Below are 17,542 nucleotides of genomic sequence, written 5' to 3'. Positions count from 1 at the left end.
GCAGAGTTCAGAAAAGTGCCTCAGAAACTAAAGCAGGTGTTAAAAGAGCAGGTGAAAAGCATAAATATATGTAGAGATAGAGGAGAAACGTTACCAAATTCATTTTAAATTAAAGTCTATGGTCAAAAAATAGCACCTGAAAAATGAAAAATCCATTGGGAATATTCTAAACACAGAGGTAGCAGAACCTTAATTCTGCTTACACCGCAAAACTAGCCAACACTTATTTAGTTGTAAAAAAATATTCTAAACACAGATGTAGCAGAACCTTAATTCTACTTATACTTACTTATACTAAGTAGCCAACGCTTATTTAGTTTAAAGAAAAAAACTTATTTAGCTATTCTAACAGTCAGTGTTTAAACTGATTGGTGCTAATTAATCCAAAACTATGAGATTCTGTATTAAAAAAAAAAAATCTCCCCACCTGTCCATCATTATCTAGAGACATCCTGGGTTCCTATTTTGAACAGAAAAGAAATTGTGCCTTCAGGTTTTTCTTTCTCCCTGGTAAGTTCTATTTATGTGCTTATGATTTTAAAAATTTATTTTAATTTATATTTTTAAATAAAAAATAAAAAATTACTTTTTACTTTTTTATCGAATTCTATGATTCTTGTGAGATTTCATAATGGCTGCTCATGAAAAATTTATAATACAGAAATATTTCCTTTTGAAATAATAATTTCTGAGGAATATTAATAGTACTCAGGGGTCTTTAATTCTTTTTTTTTTCTTCCTGAAGCCCAAGTCTTATCTTGCTCTCTTCCCTATTTCCCAGTATAATTTAACTGAGAATTTTTGTTTTTATGGCATTCACACATTTCTCAATTTGACCGAAACGACTAGTTTATGTAAAGTTATGGTTTGGTTAGACATCGTGTAAGTAAAATGACAGACTGTTTCTTGCTAGGAAGATATTCAACATTTAGGGCAGGTTCTAGTTGTAAAACAAACTAGGTCTTTAATAAGTTAATTACTTAGCATAATGATAATTCCATCACAATTAAGATTACTGCCCAAGTTTAATCTGTAATAATAAAATATAATGATCTAATTAACCCTTACAATGTCTTTGGGAAATAAAAGGGCAAAATAAATAATTATATATCAAAGGAAAACTCCTAAAATATAACTACGTTTTGAAGCAAAGTAAAAGGTTTCTAAACGCCAGAATTGCCAAAAGTCACGAAACACAAACAGCAAATAAAGTGTAATGTTACAACTATAACAACTCAGATAAAGTATGTAGAAACAACTAGGAAACACTGAGAATTTTAAATCTGATTAAGGAGCTAGTAGAGATTACCCAGCATTCAGCTCACCATTTGAGACCAGCCAAATGAATATGTGACAAGTCTCTTTTAAAAATCTTGCACTTTGAAAACGAAATGTGTTATAAGTGTTACTCAATCTGGAAGTTGCAATGAGCTTGACAATGTCAAAACATGGATTTAGAGATTCTCAATGAACCTCTAATGTTTTACCTTCAATAAAATCTCTTTTCATAAAAGGAAAAAAAAGATTACCCAAATTCTACCATCATTTTGCCACTGGGATTATTTTCCTTTCAAACATTTGGGTGACCATTATTATTCCTGGACTTGAATGTACATGATTCTCATAAACCCAATGTCACACTAAGTAAAACTGCAAAAATCATATACATCTTAAAATTAAAGTTATTATTTCTTTCAAAAACCCAAGTTCTATTAGTAATACTTTTAATGTTCAATAAACATTTACTGAGTGTTTAATATAAGGTAGGCATTTTCCCACAAACTGGAGATTCAACAATAAAGCACAAAAATTTCTGTCCTTAGAAAGTTTATATTTCGATATGGGAAAACAAACAGTAAATGAATAAATACTTAGTAAAGTCAGATCATGGTGAGTGCTATGGACATACATAAAGCAGGGGGGACAGGGAAGGCTGATGTATATATTCAAGGAAGACCTGCTCAGGTAACAGTGGAGTGGCACCTGAAGGATGTAAAAGAGTGAACTATGCATTTTTCTGGGAGAACAACATTCAAGGCAAAGGGAATACCAAGTACAAAGAGTCCAAGGCAGGTGCATACTTGATGCTTTAGGAGCACTGAGGCCAAGGTGCCTGGAGCTGCATGAGGAGGTGGGATATGGTGGTACCTGAGGTAGGACAGGGAGTCTAGGCCTCCAACTTTTAAGGACTTTGACTGCTCTGAGTGAGATGAGAAGCCATTGAATGTTTTTGAGCAGGATGAATGGTATGAGTTGACTTGTTTTAAAAATAATCATTCTGGCTACTTTATGGGGAACAGACTATAGGGATACAAGGATATAAGAAGAATTTTTGTAGATGATAGCTTCAATCCAGGGAAGAGATGATGGTGGCTTGGAATAGGGCGTTAATAGTAGAGGTCAAAAGAGGTGGTCAGCTTTAGATATACTGTGAAGGTAGGGTCTACTAGATTTGCTAATGGATTGGATATGGGAGCTAAAAGAAGAATCAAGGATGACTTCAGGGTTTTTGGCCTGAGCAACTAGAAGTATGGCATTGCCATTTACTGAGTTGGAGAAGACTGAAGGAGAAGCAAGTTTGGGAGGGAAGACCAAGAATTCAGTTTTGGATACGCTGAGTGTGAGCTTTAATTAGATTTCTAGATAGAGATGTCAAATAGGCAGTTTTATGAGATCACAGGGAGTGAGGACATCTAAGAAAGGCGAATGGTCCAAGGAAACTTCTTCCCCTTAAAAAATATGAGTGTAAAGCTAAAATCATAAGCAACTTTAAAGGAATAGATTGAAATAGTATAAAATGTAGAAAACCTCCCATACCTTGAAAGCTCACCTCAACTGCCTTCTGCCCAACTTAATATTTTAAAGACATTTTGATATACATACAAATCTAAGCTCCAAGAAGCCTAAGAAAACCCCTTAGGGGTTACCTTGGCCCATGGGCCTCAAAAATAAGAAATTAAGTTTTTCAATGGCATAGCCATTACAAGTTTTATCTTAAATTTGCTTGAAATTTAAGAATACATTAAAACATTATAAAAAGAAATATAAAAAAGCGTGTTTTTTTTTTTGAGACAGAGTCTTACTCTGTCACCCAGGCTGGAGTGCGGCGGTGTGATCTCAGCTCACTGCAACCTCCGCTTCCTGGGTTCAAGCAATTATTGTGTCTCAGCCTCCCAAGTAGCTGACAGTACAGGCACGTACCACCATGCTCAGCTAATTTTTGTATTTTTAGTAGAGATGGGGTTTCACCATGTTGGCCAGGCTGGTCTCGAATTCCTGGCCTCAAGTGATCCACCTGCCTCGGCCTCCCAAAGTGCTAGGATTACAGGTGTGAGGCCCTGCGCCTGGCCTCTGAGTTGTCTTTTTATGACAGCTTCCAATTTTGTATTCACTATGTCCAAAGTTGTATGCTTCTTCCCTGAAAAAAGTTTTTTGTATTCTCAAATACAGTATTATATTCTCAGTCAGTATTATATATACAGTATAAATACAGTATTATATTCCCAGTTAGACAAATACAAAATGCTGCATCTGTGTAGGTGGTATCAAGATTTAAAAGGATTTAAATCTTGTAAGTTATACTTGAAAAAATTCATATGGAAAGGAGTCACTCAATTGCTCATTTTGCATACTGCCTATACCTGAATACTGACTACCTTGAACAAAACCATGACTGTTTGGATTAGTACTGTTTGATGGTCCCGACTCATTTATCATGCTGTTATCTGCACAACTGAAGTCAGATCCCTCAAATGCATCTGATTGTGAAACAAAAACAGTAGTATTGGAATTGGTGCCTGCTGACATACTGGAAGAGGACATCTGATGGAGTTGTCTCAAGTCTCTTGGGTCTAACACTGAATTACATGAGGGGTTTTCAAGATTCATGCTCAGAAGTCTTGGATTATCGGTCTCTCCCATGCTGTCATTGCTGGTTGTCATCATATTCACAGAACAATTAGACAGCATGTTGGGATCAGAAATACCATATAAGTCTTCTGGTGGCATGGATGACGCTTCCATTCCGACTATGTCATCGGCATTGTTATAAATGCAAGCGTTAGAAGCATTTAAATCATTCCCAACAGGTATTCTCAGGAATGGTGGGATACCTTGCGAATTAGAAGGAAGTGTCCCTGTTGAAAAACTACTCAGTGGGTTTGTATTGCCTGAGCGTGGGGTGGGGTGGGCCACTGATGACCAGCTTGAAGAAGGCAGAGGTGCCATTGAGGCATGATGTGACAATCCACTTGAGATGGGCCCAGGTGAGGGATAGTAGGATTCTGCTTGACTTGAAACCCCTGTAGGCATTTCTCTCACAACTGCATCATGAGAAAACAAGCTTGGTTCTGTGGGAGGAAAAATTTATTTTACAAAATTAAAATGAACAAAATTATAAAAAGTATTTCTAAATTAAAATTGCATAAGCACACAAATACATATAAAGAAAAATGTCAAGGAAACCAATGTAACATTTCAAATAAAAAAAAGTAAAAAGCACTAAAATTATTACACGAATCCAAAATGAAATTCTGTAACATATATACCATTTTACAAATACAGGTAAAATGATTTTGTCAAGTTACTTTGGCATATGTAATTTCACTCCAACTAAATATGAAAATCTAGTTTCTGAGGCTCTATAAAGGTATTTTTGAAAACTAAAAGATAAATATTAGAATTACAATTAATGGGATTCCAAATAGCCAAAATCATCTCTTACTCTTCACTTTTAGGAGAAAATGGAAAGATGGAGAACACTCATTAGCGGTAAGAAAATACACGTAACTTTTAAGATATATTACGACAGAACCCTAAGAGACTATAAAATTCACAGTCAGAAAAAATTACAGAAAAAATTAATTTTGTATTTATTTACATATTACACAAATGCTTTACAAACCAAACCAGGAAAAAGCAATGATTTAAGAATGTACGTGGGGGAAAAAAGACTTCTAATTAGCCCTTGGTTGAATTACCTAAACTAGGGATTGGCAATTTTTTTTTCTGTAAAAAGATTGTAAATATTTTAGGCTTTGTGAGCTATATACAGCCTCTGTTGGAACTATCAACCCTGTTGCCATAGTGTTAAAAAAAAAAAAAAAAAAAGCAGTTTAGAGATAATATTTAATCAAATATTCATGGCCGTGTTCCAGTAAAATTTTATTTATAAGAACAGGTAACTAACCAAATCAGTAACATTTTTTTCATAACGCAATGTAATTAATAAAATTGCTACCATATGAACAACGTGTAATTTCTTGAACAATAAATCCCAAAAACACAATCGGTTTCTAACACAACCTTCAGAAGCCATGCTTAATTCATCCTATACTGAAAGCATGAAAAATCTGGAGAGGAAATTTTCAAAGAAGCAGTTATTCATTCCTAAAAATAGAATTCCAATATACTGTGCAAAGTACTGGTCTTTCTGATCACAAGAAATATGCTATAGGAAATAAAATACCTTTTTTGAAGTATCTTCCTTCTCCAATTGAACCGAGGAGACCAAGTCTTGGTCTCTCAGGAAAATTAACTGTTAGGATAAAGTTTTTCCATTATTAAATGTCATTTGAAAAATAACATTATCAATTAAAATCTGAAAAATTGGCCAGGCATGGTGGCTCCCACCTGTAATCCCAGCATTTTGGGAGGCCAAGGTGGGTGGATCACCTGAGGTCAGGAGTTCAAGACCATCCTGGTCAACATGACGAAACCCTGTTTCTACTAAAAATACAAAAATTAGCCGGGTTTGGTGGCACGTGCCTGTAATCTCAGCTACCCGGGAGGCTGAGGCAGGAGAATTGTTGAACCTGGGGGGCAGAGGTTGCAGTGAGTTGAGATTGCCCTACTGCACTCCAGCCTGGGTGACAGAGAGAGATGCTCAAAAAAAACAAACAAAAAACAAAACAAAACAAAAATAATAAAATTTGAAAAACTGAATAAAGTAAATAAAACAAAACCTATTTAAATATGAATCGATCCAAAATATTCTTACCGTGATCCTGGCACAGTTTCTGGAAAAGCAAAGTTGTCTTTTGTTTCTTTGCTTTATTGCCGTAAGTATCTGATTAGAAAGAAACCAGGAAAGCAGATAAAAAATTATAGGATTGTATCCTCTCCTTTAATAAACAAATATTTTATTCACATATAGAAAATGTTTTCAATAAATATGTATATAAGTTGGATTTAATCAGTATTGTAGAATACGTCCCAAATCAGTAGTATCAGTAGAAAAAGATATTTTTCTCTTAGTAAAAAATTGTTTAAAGTAATCCCAGCACTTTGGGAGGCTGAGGTGGGTGAATCACCTGAGGTCAGGAGTTTGAGACCAGCCTGGCCAACATGGTGAAACCCCATCTCTACTAAAAATACAAAATTAGTCGGATGTGGTGGCACATGCCTGTAGTCTCAGCTACTTGGGAGGCTGAGACAGGAGAATTGCTTGAACCCAGGAGGCAGAAGTTGCAGTGAGCCAGGATTGCGCCACTGTACTCCAGCCTGGGCAAGACAGAGCGAGACTCCATCTCAAAAAAAAAAAAACCAAAAAAACCCCACAAAAATTAGCCAAGCGTGGTGGTGCGCACCTATAGTCCCAGGCACTCATGAGGCTGAGGTGGGATGATCACCTGAGCCCAGGAGGCTGAGGCTCTGATGAGCCACGATCATGCCACTGTACTCCAGCTTAAGTGACAAGAGACCCTGTCTCAAAAAAAACCCAAAACAAACTGTTTAAAATATTCATCTTGTTTTCTTATCACACAAGTCAATAATGTCAACTAATACAATAAGGTTTGATAAGAAACCAATATAGAGACTACTCTCTGAGTGGTAAGTGCACAAAGACTAAAATAGACCTTCAAAAATAGAAATTTTAGTAAGCAGTTTAGATACTTTGAAATTATTCCATACTAATCAAACCTCTTCTTGAAGAAAGAGATGCAGAGACCAGCCTAGCCAACATGGTGAAACCCTGTCTCTACTAAAAATGCAAAAGTAGCCCAAGCGTGGTGGCACGTGCCTATAGTCCCAGCTACTTAGGAGGCTGAGGCAGGAGAATCGCTTGAACCCGGGAGGCAGAGGTTACAGTGAGCTAAGATTGCGCCACTGCACTCTAGCCTGGGTGACAGTGAGACTCTGTCTCAAAAACAAAACAAAACAAAACAAAAAACAACCCAACAAATAAAGAGATGCAAAGAGCATAAAGAAAAAAACCAACAGAAAGCTTCCAGGAAAAGAAACATAAATTATGAATATACATAACTGTACTCAAATGAATCTTACACGAAGATGTTATTAGCAGTACCACTTCAAGAAATATATAAATTATTACCAGCAAAATGTCATACCTTTTTCATCTGGCAGATATCTAAAATCCATAGATTCACTAACTTCCTGGTCAGAAGGTCTCCGCAACTGCATTTTTACTGTTACGGGTTCTGTGATAGCTTTGCAATATGGTGGAGTTTTGAAAACAATGGCTACTTGACGGTGTACATCAGCTTGTGAAAAGATGCCTTTTGCTTCCCAATCGTTCAACACAAAACGAACTTCTATGTCATCTAGTCAATAAGAAACCAAAAAAAAAAAGGGAAAACAAAGTAACTGCAACTATTAATCTAAAATTTATTCTAAATTCAATGAAATAAATAAATACCTTTCTGAACTTTGTCACAAAGTAGAAATATTTCATCTCCTCCTCTGACACTTCCACAATTCTTGTTTACACGACAAATCCTTAATTCTGCAGTATTTGGAGCACCTAAATATTTTCAAAAAAATGAGGATTTTCTATGAGGATTTTCAAAAAAATGAGTTGCTACCTTAGTAATATTTTATTTCTTTTTGCAGGGAAGAATTTGAGGAAAAGCATTCACAGAATAAAAGTTTTAGTGTATAGATAAAGGACACTAACTACATTAATCATCTATATATCTGTCCACTTCCTAACTGCTTTACTTTAGACTTTGTGGCTTCATTTCTAGGTAATGATATATTCTCTAATTACATCTCCCTGCTTCTAAATTCTGATTCCGCCAATCAATCCTACGCACTGTCACCAGATTAATCTTCATAAATCATGACCACATCCCCATGGCAATACAATTTTCCCTATGGCAATACATCTCCCTATGGCAATACAACTTTCATGCTTCCTATTATCTGGCCATAAGATTATTATAATTATCCCTGGCATTTAAAGCTCTACATGATAAGGATACTCTAATCTACCTTTATAGCCCTGCGTCTCTCTATCCTTCTACACATAAAACAGGTATATCATACAACATTGGTGGATGTATATATAAGTTTATGTACACACACACACACACAGTATTTTGGGGTAAAGTTTCATAATCTTTCAAAATGAGATATATCCATGTCCTTTGATCCAGCATTTGCCATGCAGTGAGCCATGACTGCACCACTGCACTCCAGCCTGGGTGACAGAGTGATACCCTGTCTCCAAAAAAAAAAAAAAACCAATAAAAATAAAAACATATACAAGAATATGTATTGCAGTAGTTTGCTAGGCCAAAAAGAAAAAATGAGAAAAGAAACAAACCAAATGTCTTGTAAGAGGGTAATTAATAAAATTATGATATAACTACATAATAAAATATGCTGCTACTGAAAAGAATAAGGTGATTGAAAGGAAAATGTCCAAGATATATGGTAAGAAGAAAGTTTTTAAAACAATCATCACTTATGATTTTAAGTTGCCAAAATTGTACTGTGTCAAAAATGATGATGATGACAATGTATCTGTGTATATATAGGAAGAAGAAACTGGTAAAATATGCACCTAAGGACAGTGATTATCTCTGGAGGATGAGATTAGAGAAGATTTCCTTTCTGTTATATATTTCTGTAATGTCTGCAAGTTTTCCTATCATGAATATATTGTTTTTCTAATTACCAAAATACTTTTAAGAATTAAACTATTGCAAAAAACAAGTTAAGACTACAAATATAAGAAAATGAAGTACTTACGGTTGTCATAAATTGGGTTCGAGACAACAGGAGGAAGAGCAGTCGTCAAATTACCATGTTCATCAGGGAGGAAAACTTGAAAACATAGTCTCACCACATTGAGGTCACAATCTTCAATATCATTCAGCTGTTTTTCAGGGACTGAATAGAAAAAAAAAAATTTTAAGAATGTAATAGTCACATAGACCTAAAGACTTGCTAGGTCCTCCTCCCTGCCCATTATAGCCAATAACCTTGAATAGCATCCAAATCTGTATGAATAAAAATAGAACAGTATACAATCTCAAGAATGCCTTTTATCATTCTTATCAAGTAGTCACTATCTAACAGTATTTGATAAATTATAGCCACGTTCAGGAAGTAACTATCCCCTCACCTGGGATTTAAAGCAAAATCCCAAGTTGACATTAATAACAAATCAAAGTTTTAAAAAATAGTTGCAGGTTTGTACACAACAAAGAATGGCATTTACCCATTCATTCAACAAATATGTATTTGGTCCAGTTGTTGTGTTAAGGACTCTGTAAATTATCTCCTAAATCTGTACAAGAATTACCTTCATCCCCATTTTACAAATGAGGAACTGAGTTTAATTCGTTTTTTTTGACATGGGGGTCTCACTCTGTTGCCCAGGCTGGAGTGCAGTGATGCGATTTTGGCTCACCTCAACCTTCACCTCCCAGGCTCAAGTGATCTTCCCATCTCAGCCTCCTGAGTAGCTGGGACTACAGGCACATGCCACCACGCCCAGCTAATTTTTCTATTTTTTTGTAGAGATGGGGTTTCACTATGTCACCCAGGGTGGTCTCAAACTCCCAGGCTCAAGTGATCCACCCACCTTGGCCTCCCAAAGTGTTGGGATTATGGGCATGAGCCACTGAGCCTGGCCTGGAACTGATTTTAAAGAGATGAATTACTTGCCCAAAGTTTCACAGTGACAGGGTGGAAATGTGAACTCAAGTCATTAAATTTAGAGCCTATGCTTTTAAAAATTGAAATCTATTAGAAAACTGTACATATGTTATACATAAAAATGACATACACAAGAATACTAAATGTGGATCAACATTTTAAGGATGGAATACCAAGAAACAAAAAAATGTTAAGATAGCTAGTTTCCATAAGAAATTTTATGTGCAAACTTAAAAAATTTTTTAATTAAAAATTTTATAGTTCTATAAAACTAGACAAGCTCATGACAGAATATAGTATAATAGTTTGTTAAATTAGTATTTGAACCAGAAACCCAGTTCCAAAAGAAAATATTGCCTTTCAAATGCCATAAGCTATAGCAATAACAGTCATATTTTTAAAAAGCATGACATGCACATTATTTACAAAACAATTTTACTTTGCAAAGTATTAAATTTTGAAACGCTAAATTTAGAAACATAGTTAAGCCCAAATTCCTTATTTTACAGGCAATAACTAATAAAATTGATAATGTATTTTGTACTGTTTTTATTTAATGACACTGACAGTCTACGTAGCTATCACAACTTTTGTAAGTATCCCAGTACTAGCATTCTTATGCCTAATCTTTGAAACAGTGCATAAAAACACATCTGTACTCTGTACAACTGAAAGGTCAAAATGTTATGATACCAACACTTGTGTTACAGCAGCATACTCTACTGGCACTATTGTGTAGGCAATATGAGAGCTACCTCTTCAAAATCCATTTTTACAGCATTATAAATGTAGCATTCAAGATATTAGTGTCTCTCAATTGCAAAGATGAGTAATCAATATGCAAAAAAGATAAATTTGTAGCTAGATATTCCTGGTAAGTTTAAAAATAAACCTATGTGAACTCTGTGAATGGATAAACAAAGTGTGGTATAGTCCTACAATGGAATAAACTCAGCAATAAAAGAGAACAAACTGGCCAGGCATCGTGGCTCACACCTGTAATCCCAGCACTTTGGGAGGCCAAGGTGGGCGGATCATGAGGTTGGGAGATCGAGACCATCCTGGCTAACACGGTGAAACCCCGCCTCTACTAAAAACACAAAAAATTAGCCAGGCGTGGTGGCGGGCACCTATAATCCCAGCTACTTGGGAGGCTGAGGCAGGAGAATGGTGAACCCGAGAGGCGGAGCTTGCAGTGAGCCGAAATCGTGCCACTGCACTCCAGCCTGGGCGACAGAGCGACTCCGTCTCAAAAAAGAAAAAAAGAACAAACTATGGGTATACACTCCCAAATGAATGTATCTCAAAACCATGTTGAGCAAAAGAAACCAACCAGATACAAAAGTATACTGTATGCTTCCATTCATATGCAGTTTTAGAAAAGATTAATCTCCAGTGACAGAGGGCAGATTAGTAATTGCCTGAGGCAGAGGCGGGATAGGGAACTGAGCGAGAAGGGGACCAGGGAAATTTTAGGGGGTGATGGAAACGTTCCATAGCTTGAATGTGGTTATGTGGCAGGATATATTCGGGTAGATTTTATTGTATCTCAATAAAAGTTTACTTTAAATATTTTTAAATGGTACATAAAAGAAAAATAAACAAACTGGTCAATAAGCCAAAGTTCAAAAACATTTAGTCACATAATAGTTCTACTACAGGGAAGAAATTCTACCTACTTCTCAAAAAAAAATCACTGTTTATGAGATTTTGCTTTGAATCTTCTCAGTGTGTGGAAATACAATTACTACTGCATCAGAATTACTTTCATCTCTGCACAACATGGTTAAAAACTACTGACAGACAAGAATCATGACAGATACCCGTTTTTACCCAATGCAAGATTCAGTGTAAGGCTGAAACCCCAGCTCAAAGCTTCTTTTCTATAAAGCCTAACTTCATCCTCTGCAATGGAAGGAATATTTCTCCTCTCTAAATCAGTGCAAGACTTGACCTATACCTTTCTTATGCCCTTAAAAGTTTTAAAATCTTACATGATAATCATTTATGTATGCCTCTTCTATCCTATTAGACAAAGTTTCAAATGAAGTCAGAAGGGATGTCTGATGTGTCTCCACTAGGCATCGAACATAGTGGTATTTATTATACATTTCCTCAATTAACACAAATGACTGAAGAATTACTTAAAGGCCTATTGAACAACCAAACATTTAGATACTTTTACAAGTTACTGAAGAAAGCATAAAGCAAACGTTAATAAAAAGAAGTTCTACTTTTGGTAATGGCAGATGATAATCTGTAAACTGGGACCAATTCAACCATGAGAATAAAGTGGACAAAATATGAAACAAAATTTCTCTAATGACATTAGAGAGCTAACAAGGTCATGAAAAATCATGTGACCAAGATATGAGAGAAGAAAACCCACAGTTCAGAATGAGAGGCCACTTTTATCTGAATATAGCCTGACAGTTTTCTAAGGGATGGTTAAGAAGATTGAGATGAACTCTAAATAAACTACAGGGAAAAAATAACAGAGTTGAGAGTTTGCCAAGGATGTGGGATCTGATAAATACCCAAGGCTTTGGGGGATTTGAGGAAACGTATCAGATTCCAGGGATGAAAGCCCAATTTCAAATAACCTAAATCATTCACTGATTTTAGGTGACCTGGGATTGCTAGTGTACCCGGCCACTAGCCAGAAGAAAATTTTCTGCAGGGAGATAATATTGTAGGCCTAAAATCTTTACACTTTTTCACAGAAAATGATTGGTATTTTATCTTAAATAACCAGACATATGAGGAGGCAAAATAAATTTTTTTTTTTTAAAAAAAGAAAGCAACAGGCAATAAAAACATACCACAAAGGATCCAAATAATGAAGTTTTCAGACATATAATTTAAAGTAACTATACTTAATATATTCAAGGAATTAAGATTGAGTTTACTGGAGAACTTGAAACTGAAAAAAGGAATCAAATTCTAGAACTGAAAAATATAATAAACTGAAATTAAGAATATAATCAAATTTATCAAAAGTTTTATAGAAAACACTTTGTGTCTTGTCTTTTTACACCTCAAGGATTAAAATGTTTACCAACATAGTCTACCAAAAGTTTTTAAAGTGTTGACTCATTCTAAAGCCTTTAATCCATCTTCAGCTGATATTTGTATATGATGTGAGGTAGGGAATCCAACTTAATTAAATAACTATTTTTTTTCAAGCTTTATTTCTCAAACATTTCCTCCTTTCCTCTTGATATGACATGCCACCTCTGTCATACATTGAAGTCGCATATTTCCTTAGCTCTGTTTCTGGGCTCTCAATTCTTTTTTCTTTTTTCAATAATTATACATTTTTATTTTATCTTATAAAAATTGGGTGAATATGTAGATTTAAATTGACAAAAATGTGTATTGAACAGTTTTGTCTTTTATAGCTTAAAAGAAAGATTTTGGGCAAAAATGAAATCTCTCTTTTGGAAATGATTTATTTCTATTTTATAATACTTCTGAACACTGTTGCAACTTCAGAAGATCTTTTATATTTTTAATTTCAAATCTGCTTATATACACAGTAAGTCTTCACTTAATGTTCTTCTAGGATGATGTCTATAGGTTCTTGGAAATTGCAACTTCAAGTGAAACACCACCATAATAAAACCAATTTTACCATAGGCTAATCAATATAAATAAAAGTTTCTACAGCAGACTTTGGTCACAAAAACATCACTAAATTTATAAGTAAAGACCAAAACACTTGTAATATTAAATATTGAAATGAATCTGAGCTATACATACATTTAAGAAAGATTAATAAAAACAAGTTAAGATAATGATTCACCCAATTATTCCAGTTCAGGGTCACAGGTGATTGGATCTCTTCAGGGCTCTCAATTCTACTCCAATGTGTCAATCTGTCTATTCTTATCCCAATATGACACTGCCTTAATTAGTATTAATACTTCTGTCTGATGAGGTCAATTTCTCCTCATTGTTCCTTTTCTATATTCTGTTCCTGTTTAGAATTATCACATTTAATATGGAGTTGCATTGAATCTATTTATCAATTGGGGGAAAATGACTTTTTTTTTTTTTTTTTTTTGAGACAGTCTTGCTCTTTGCCCAGGCTGGAGTGCAGTGGCACGATCTCAGCTCACTGCAACCTCTGCCTCCCGGGTTCAAGTGATTCTCCTGCCTCAGCCTCCCGAGTAGCTGGGACTACAGGCCCGTGCCACCACGCCCAGCTAATTTTGTATTTTAAGTAGAGACGGGGTTTCATCATCTTCGCAGGATGGTCTCAACCTCTTGACCTCGTGATCCGCCTGCCTCGGCCTCCCAAAGTGCTGGGATTACAGGTGTGAAATACCACGCCCAGCCCAGGAAAATGACATATTTACAATATTACTCTTAGAGAGCACGGAATACCTCTCCATTTATTTAAGTATTCTCTAAGATCTCATAATAAAATTTTATAATTTTCCCTAAAGAAATCTTATAATTTCTTTGATTTGTTTCTACATACTTCATATTTCCTGACAATATTTGTTTTAATGATGTTTTCTAGTTATTTGCTGCTGAGATATGGAAATATGACTGACTTTTATATATTAATTTTACATCCACTAACCCTTTTAAACTTTATTTTTTATTCAGTCTCCAAAGACTGTCAAAAATTGCCAATGCTGACTATACTGCAAGTCATGACAGCAGGATATTAGGAAAAAGTTTTCAATTAACAATAACCACTCCTGAGATAAACCTCACTTGGCTATACTGCCAATGCACAAAGCTCACTCTTTCAAACTTATTTGAATAATCCATTTATATATCTTTTGGGTTATCACTATAGTAATTTCAAATAATTATAGTTTTATTTCCTCATTTTTCAATCCTATGCCTCTACTTTTTGGGGGGTCTCACTGTACACTGGCTACAATGCTCACTGCTCTGGCTATGACCTTCACTACAATGTTGAATAGAAGTGGTAAAAGTGTGCCTTGGTTTCTCATTCTTAACTTCAAAGCAAATGCTTCTGATATTTCTCTTATTTAGGATAATGCTTGCTGTAGGCTTTTTAATAGATACCTATCATTCTATAATACAAAATGCAGTGTTTTATTCTGTAATGTCAAAATTGATACTCAGTTTTGTTTGTTTTGTTTTGTTTGAGGCGGAGTCTCACTCTGTCGCCCAGGTTAGAGTGCAGTGTTGTGATCTTGGCTCACTGCAGCCTCTGCCTCCTGGGTTCAAGAGATTCTCATGCCTCAGCCTCCCAAGTAGCTGGGATTACAGGCGTGCACCACCATGCCTGGCTAATTTTTGTATTTTTAGTAGAGACGGGGTTTCACCATGTTGGCCACGGTGGTCTGGAACTCCTGACCTCAAGTGATCCGCCCACCTTGGGCCCCCGTAGTGCTGGGATTACACGTGTGAGCGGCCGTGCCTGGCCTGATACTCGTTCTAACATTTGCAAAAACTAACGGAAGGAAGCATGAGACCAATCAAATTCTCTCAAATTCCTCTTAGTTTAAAATTTCACTTTGTAGTTAGTCAAAATATAAGGTAATAACTGTTCTCCTGTTCTCCTTCCTTTTTATGTTTTTTTTTTTTTTTTTGAGATGGAGTCTCACTCTGTCACCCAGGCTGGAGTGCAGTTGCAGTGATGTGAGCTTGGCTCACTGCAAGCTCTGCCTCCCGGGTTCACGCCATTCTCCTGCCTCAGCCTCCTGAGTAGCTGGGACTACAGGCGCCCGCCACCACGCCCGGCTAATTTTTTGTATTTTTAGTAGAGACGGAGTTTCACCCTGTTAGCCAGGATGGTCTTGATCTCCTGACCTCGTGATCTGCGCACCTCAGCCTCCCAAAGTGCTGGGATTACAGGCGTGAGCCACCGTGCCCAGCCCCTTCCTTTTTATGTTAAATGTTTAATCTACCTTTAGAAAGAAATATCACTCCTTTAACCCTAAAATCAGTAGGTGTGTAATGAGAATTTCATTCTTAACCAAGAAGATATTATCATGCTATATTTCTTTCATAAGCAGGAATTAAATTTTTAAAATCAATTATGACGTCTACTAGCTCTAGAAGTGTAACATTTCTAAAATTCTAATACTGTCAAATACTACTGAAATAAAAATAAATAACGAGGCAAAAATACACAGCATATGGAATAATAATTTTTTTTTTTTTTTTTTGAGATGGAGTCTTGCTCTGTCGCCAGGCTGGAATGCAGTGGTGCCATCTCGGCTGACTGCAACCTCCACTTCCTGGTTCAAATGATTCTCCTCCTGCCTCAGCCTTCCAAGTAGCTAGGACTACAGGTGCACGCCACCATGCTCAGCTAATTTTTGTATTTTTGGTAGAGATAGGGTTTCATTATGTTGGCCAGAATGGTCTGTAACTCTTGACCTCGTGATCCGCCCATCTCGGCCTCCCAAAGTGCTGGGATTACAGGCATGAGCCACTGCGCCCGGCCTGGAATAACAATTTTAAGAACTATGTCTTAGTCAGGAGTGGTGGCTCATGCCTGTAATCTCAGCACTTTTGGAAACCGAGGCAGGAGGATCACTTGAGCCCAGGAGTTCAAGACCAGCCTGGGAAACATACGGAGACCCTGTCTCTACAAATAATAGAAAAAAAAAAATGAGCCGGGTGCGGTGGCTCAAGCCTGTAATCCCAGCACTTTGGGAGGCCGAGGCGGGCGGATCATGAGGTCAGGAGATCAAGACCACGGTGAAACCCCGTCTCTACTAAAAATACAAAAAATTAGCCGGATGCAGTGGCAGGCGCCTGTAATCCGAGCTACTCAGGAGGCTGAGGCAGGAGAATGGCGTGAACCCCGGAGGCGGAGCTTGCAGTGAGCTGAGATTGCACCACTGCACTCCAGCCTGGGGGACAGAGCAAGACTCCATCTCAAAAAAAAAAAAAAGAAAAGAAAAAAATGAACTAAGTCTCACTTAAGGAAAAATATATAAAATTTAGTTATAATTAATTTACATTTTTGTTACTTAAAAAGTATATAAAGTATCCCATATGTATAATAATAAAAGTTGACATTTAAGTGTTCATGTGCCAGGCAAACAGTAAAGGTGCTAGAAGTATACTAGAAGTATATCATTAATTTACTCAACCTTTAAACATACTTATTGGGTATCTATCATGTGCTACCATAGTAAAGTGTTAGATACAAATATGAAAAGACAATGCCTGACCTTAGTGAGATGAGTATCTGGATGAGAAATAGATACATAAACTAAAATTATATAATACAACATGAAAAATGTTATAATGGAAGTATGCTCAAGGAATACTGAAAGCAAGAAAGTACACAAGTTCCGCCTAGAGTAATGAAAAAAAGGCTTCGAAAACTCTGACTGCAATAAAGAAAGGACAATGAAGTACATATGAGCCATTTTTTTCAAGCTTTAAGTTTTCAGTTGTAAGGAAAGGCTTTTTCTTGTATTAGACCAGACTTTAGAGATAAGAATCTATATTAGACTACTTGTCTTATTAAACTGTATTCCCTTTCAGACTACTAAGTAGTTTTCCCAAACTCAACTGTATAGCAGCCTTTTACTCTCATAACAGCTCAAGATTCTCTACATGGGAAAATAGTAAAATACCTAATAAAACTTAATTGCAAATTCTTTATTGTCAAAATCAATTTTATTGC

At 36.0% G+C, this 17,542-nt stretch overlaps 1 protein-coding gene and 1 non-coding gene across 3 annotated transcripts in view; both read right to left on the bottom strand.

The window, feature by feature from the left end:
- Positions 1 to 3,089: 3,089 nt before the first annotated feature.
- Positions 3,090 to 17,542, bottom strand: part of REL (REL proto-oncogene, NF-kB subunit) — a 41,705-nt gene continuing 27,252 nt past the window's right edge. The window contains exons 5-10 of one of the 2 annotated variants that reach the window (XM_003262422.4): positions 8,995 to 9,135; positions 7,658 to 7,762; positions 7,350 to 7,562; positions 5,999 to 6,067; positions 5,468 to 5,536; positions 3,090 to 4,349 (exon numbers count right to left, since the gene is read on the bottom strand). In XM_003262422.4, coding sequence (XP_003262470.1) covers positions 3,577 to 4,349; positions 5,468 to 5,536; positions 5,999 to 6,067; positions 7,350 to 7,562; positions 7,658 to 7,762; positions 8,995 to 9,135 — 1,370 coding nt within the window. In that variant the 3' untranslated portion in view covers positions 3,090 to 3,576. The remainder of the gene's footprint in view (positions 4,350 to 5,467; positions 5,537 to 5,998; positions 6,068 to 7,349; positions 7,563 to 7,657; positions 7,763 to 8,994; positions 9,136 to 17,542) is intronic. The other variant, XM_030827189.1, reaches the window with a different exon arrangement.
- LOC115838516 lies at positions 14,524 to 14,661 on the bottom strand. The gene has a single exon (XR_004033531.1). It is a non-coding gene; the product is annotated as a U4 spliceosomal RNA (small nuclear RNA).

The sequence above is a fragment of the Nomascus leucogenys genome, chromosome 14, assembly GCF_006542625.1.
Source record: "Nomascus leucogenys isolate Asia chromosome 14, Asia_NLE_v1, whole genome shotgun sequence".
NCBI lineage: Eukaryota > Metazoa > Chordata > Mammalia > Primates > Hylobatidae > Nomascus > Nomascus leucogenys.
Note: the sequence above shows the minus strand (reverse complement) of the source record. Positions and strands in the feature narration are given on the sequence as shown.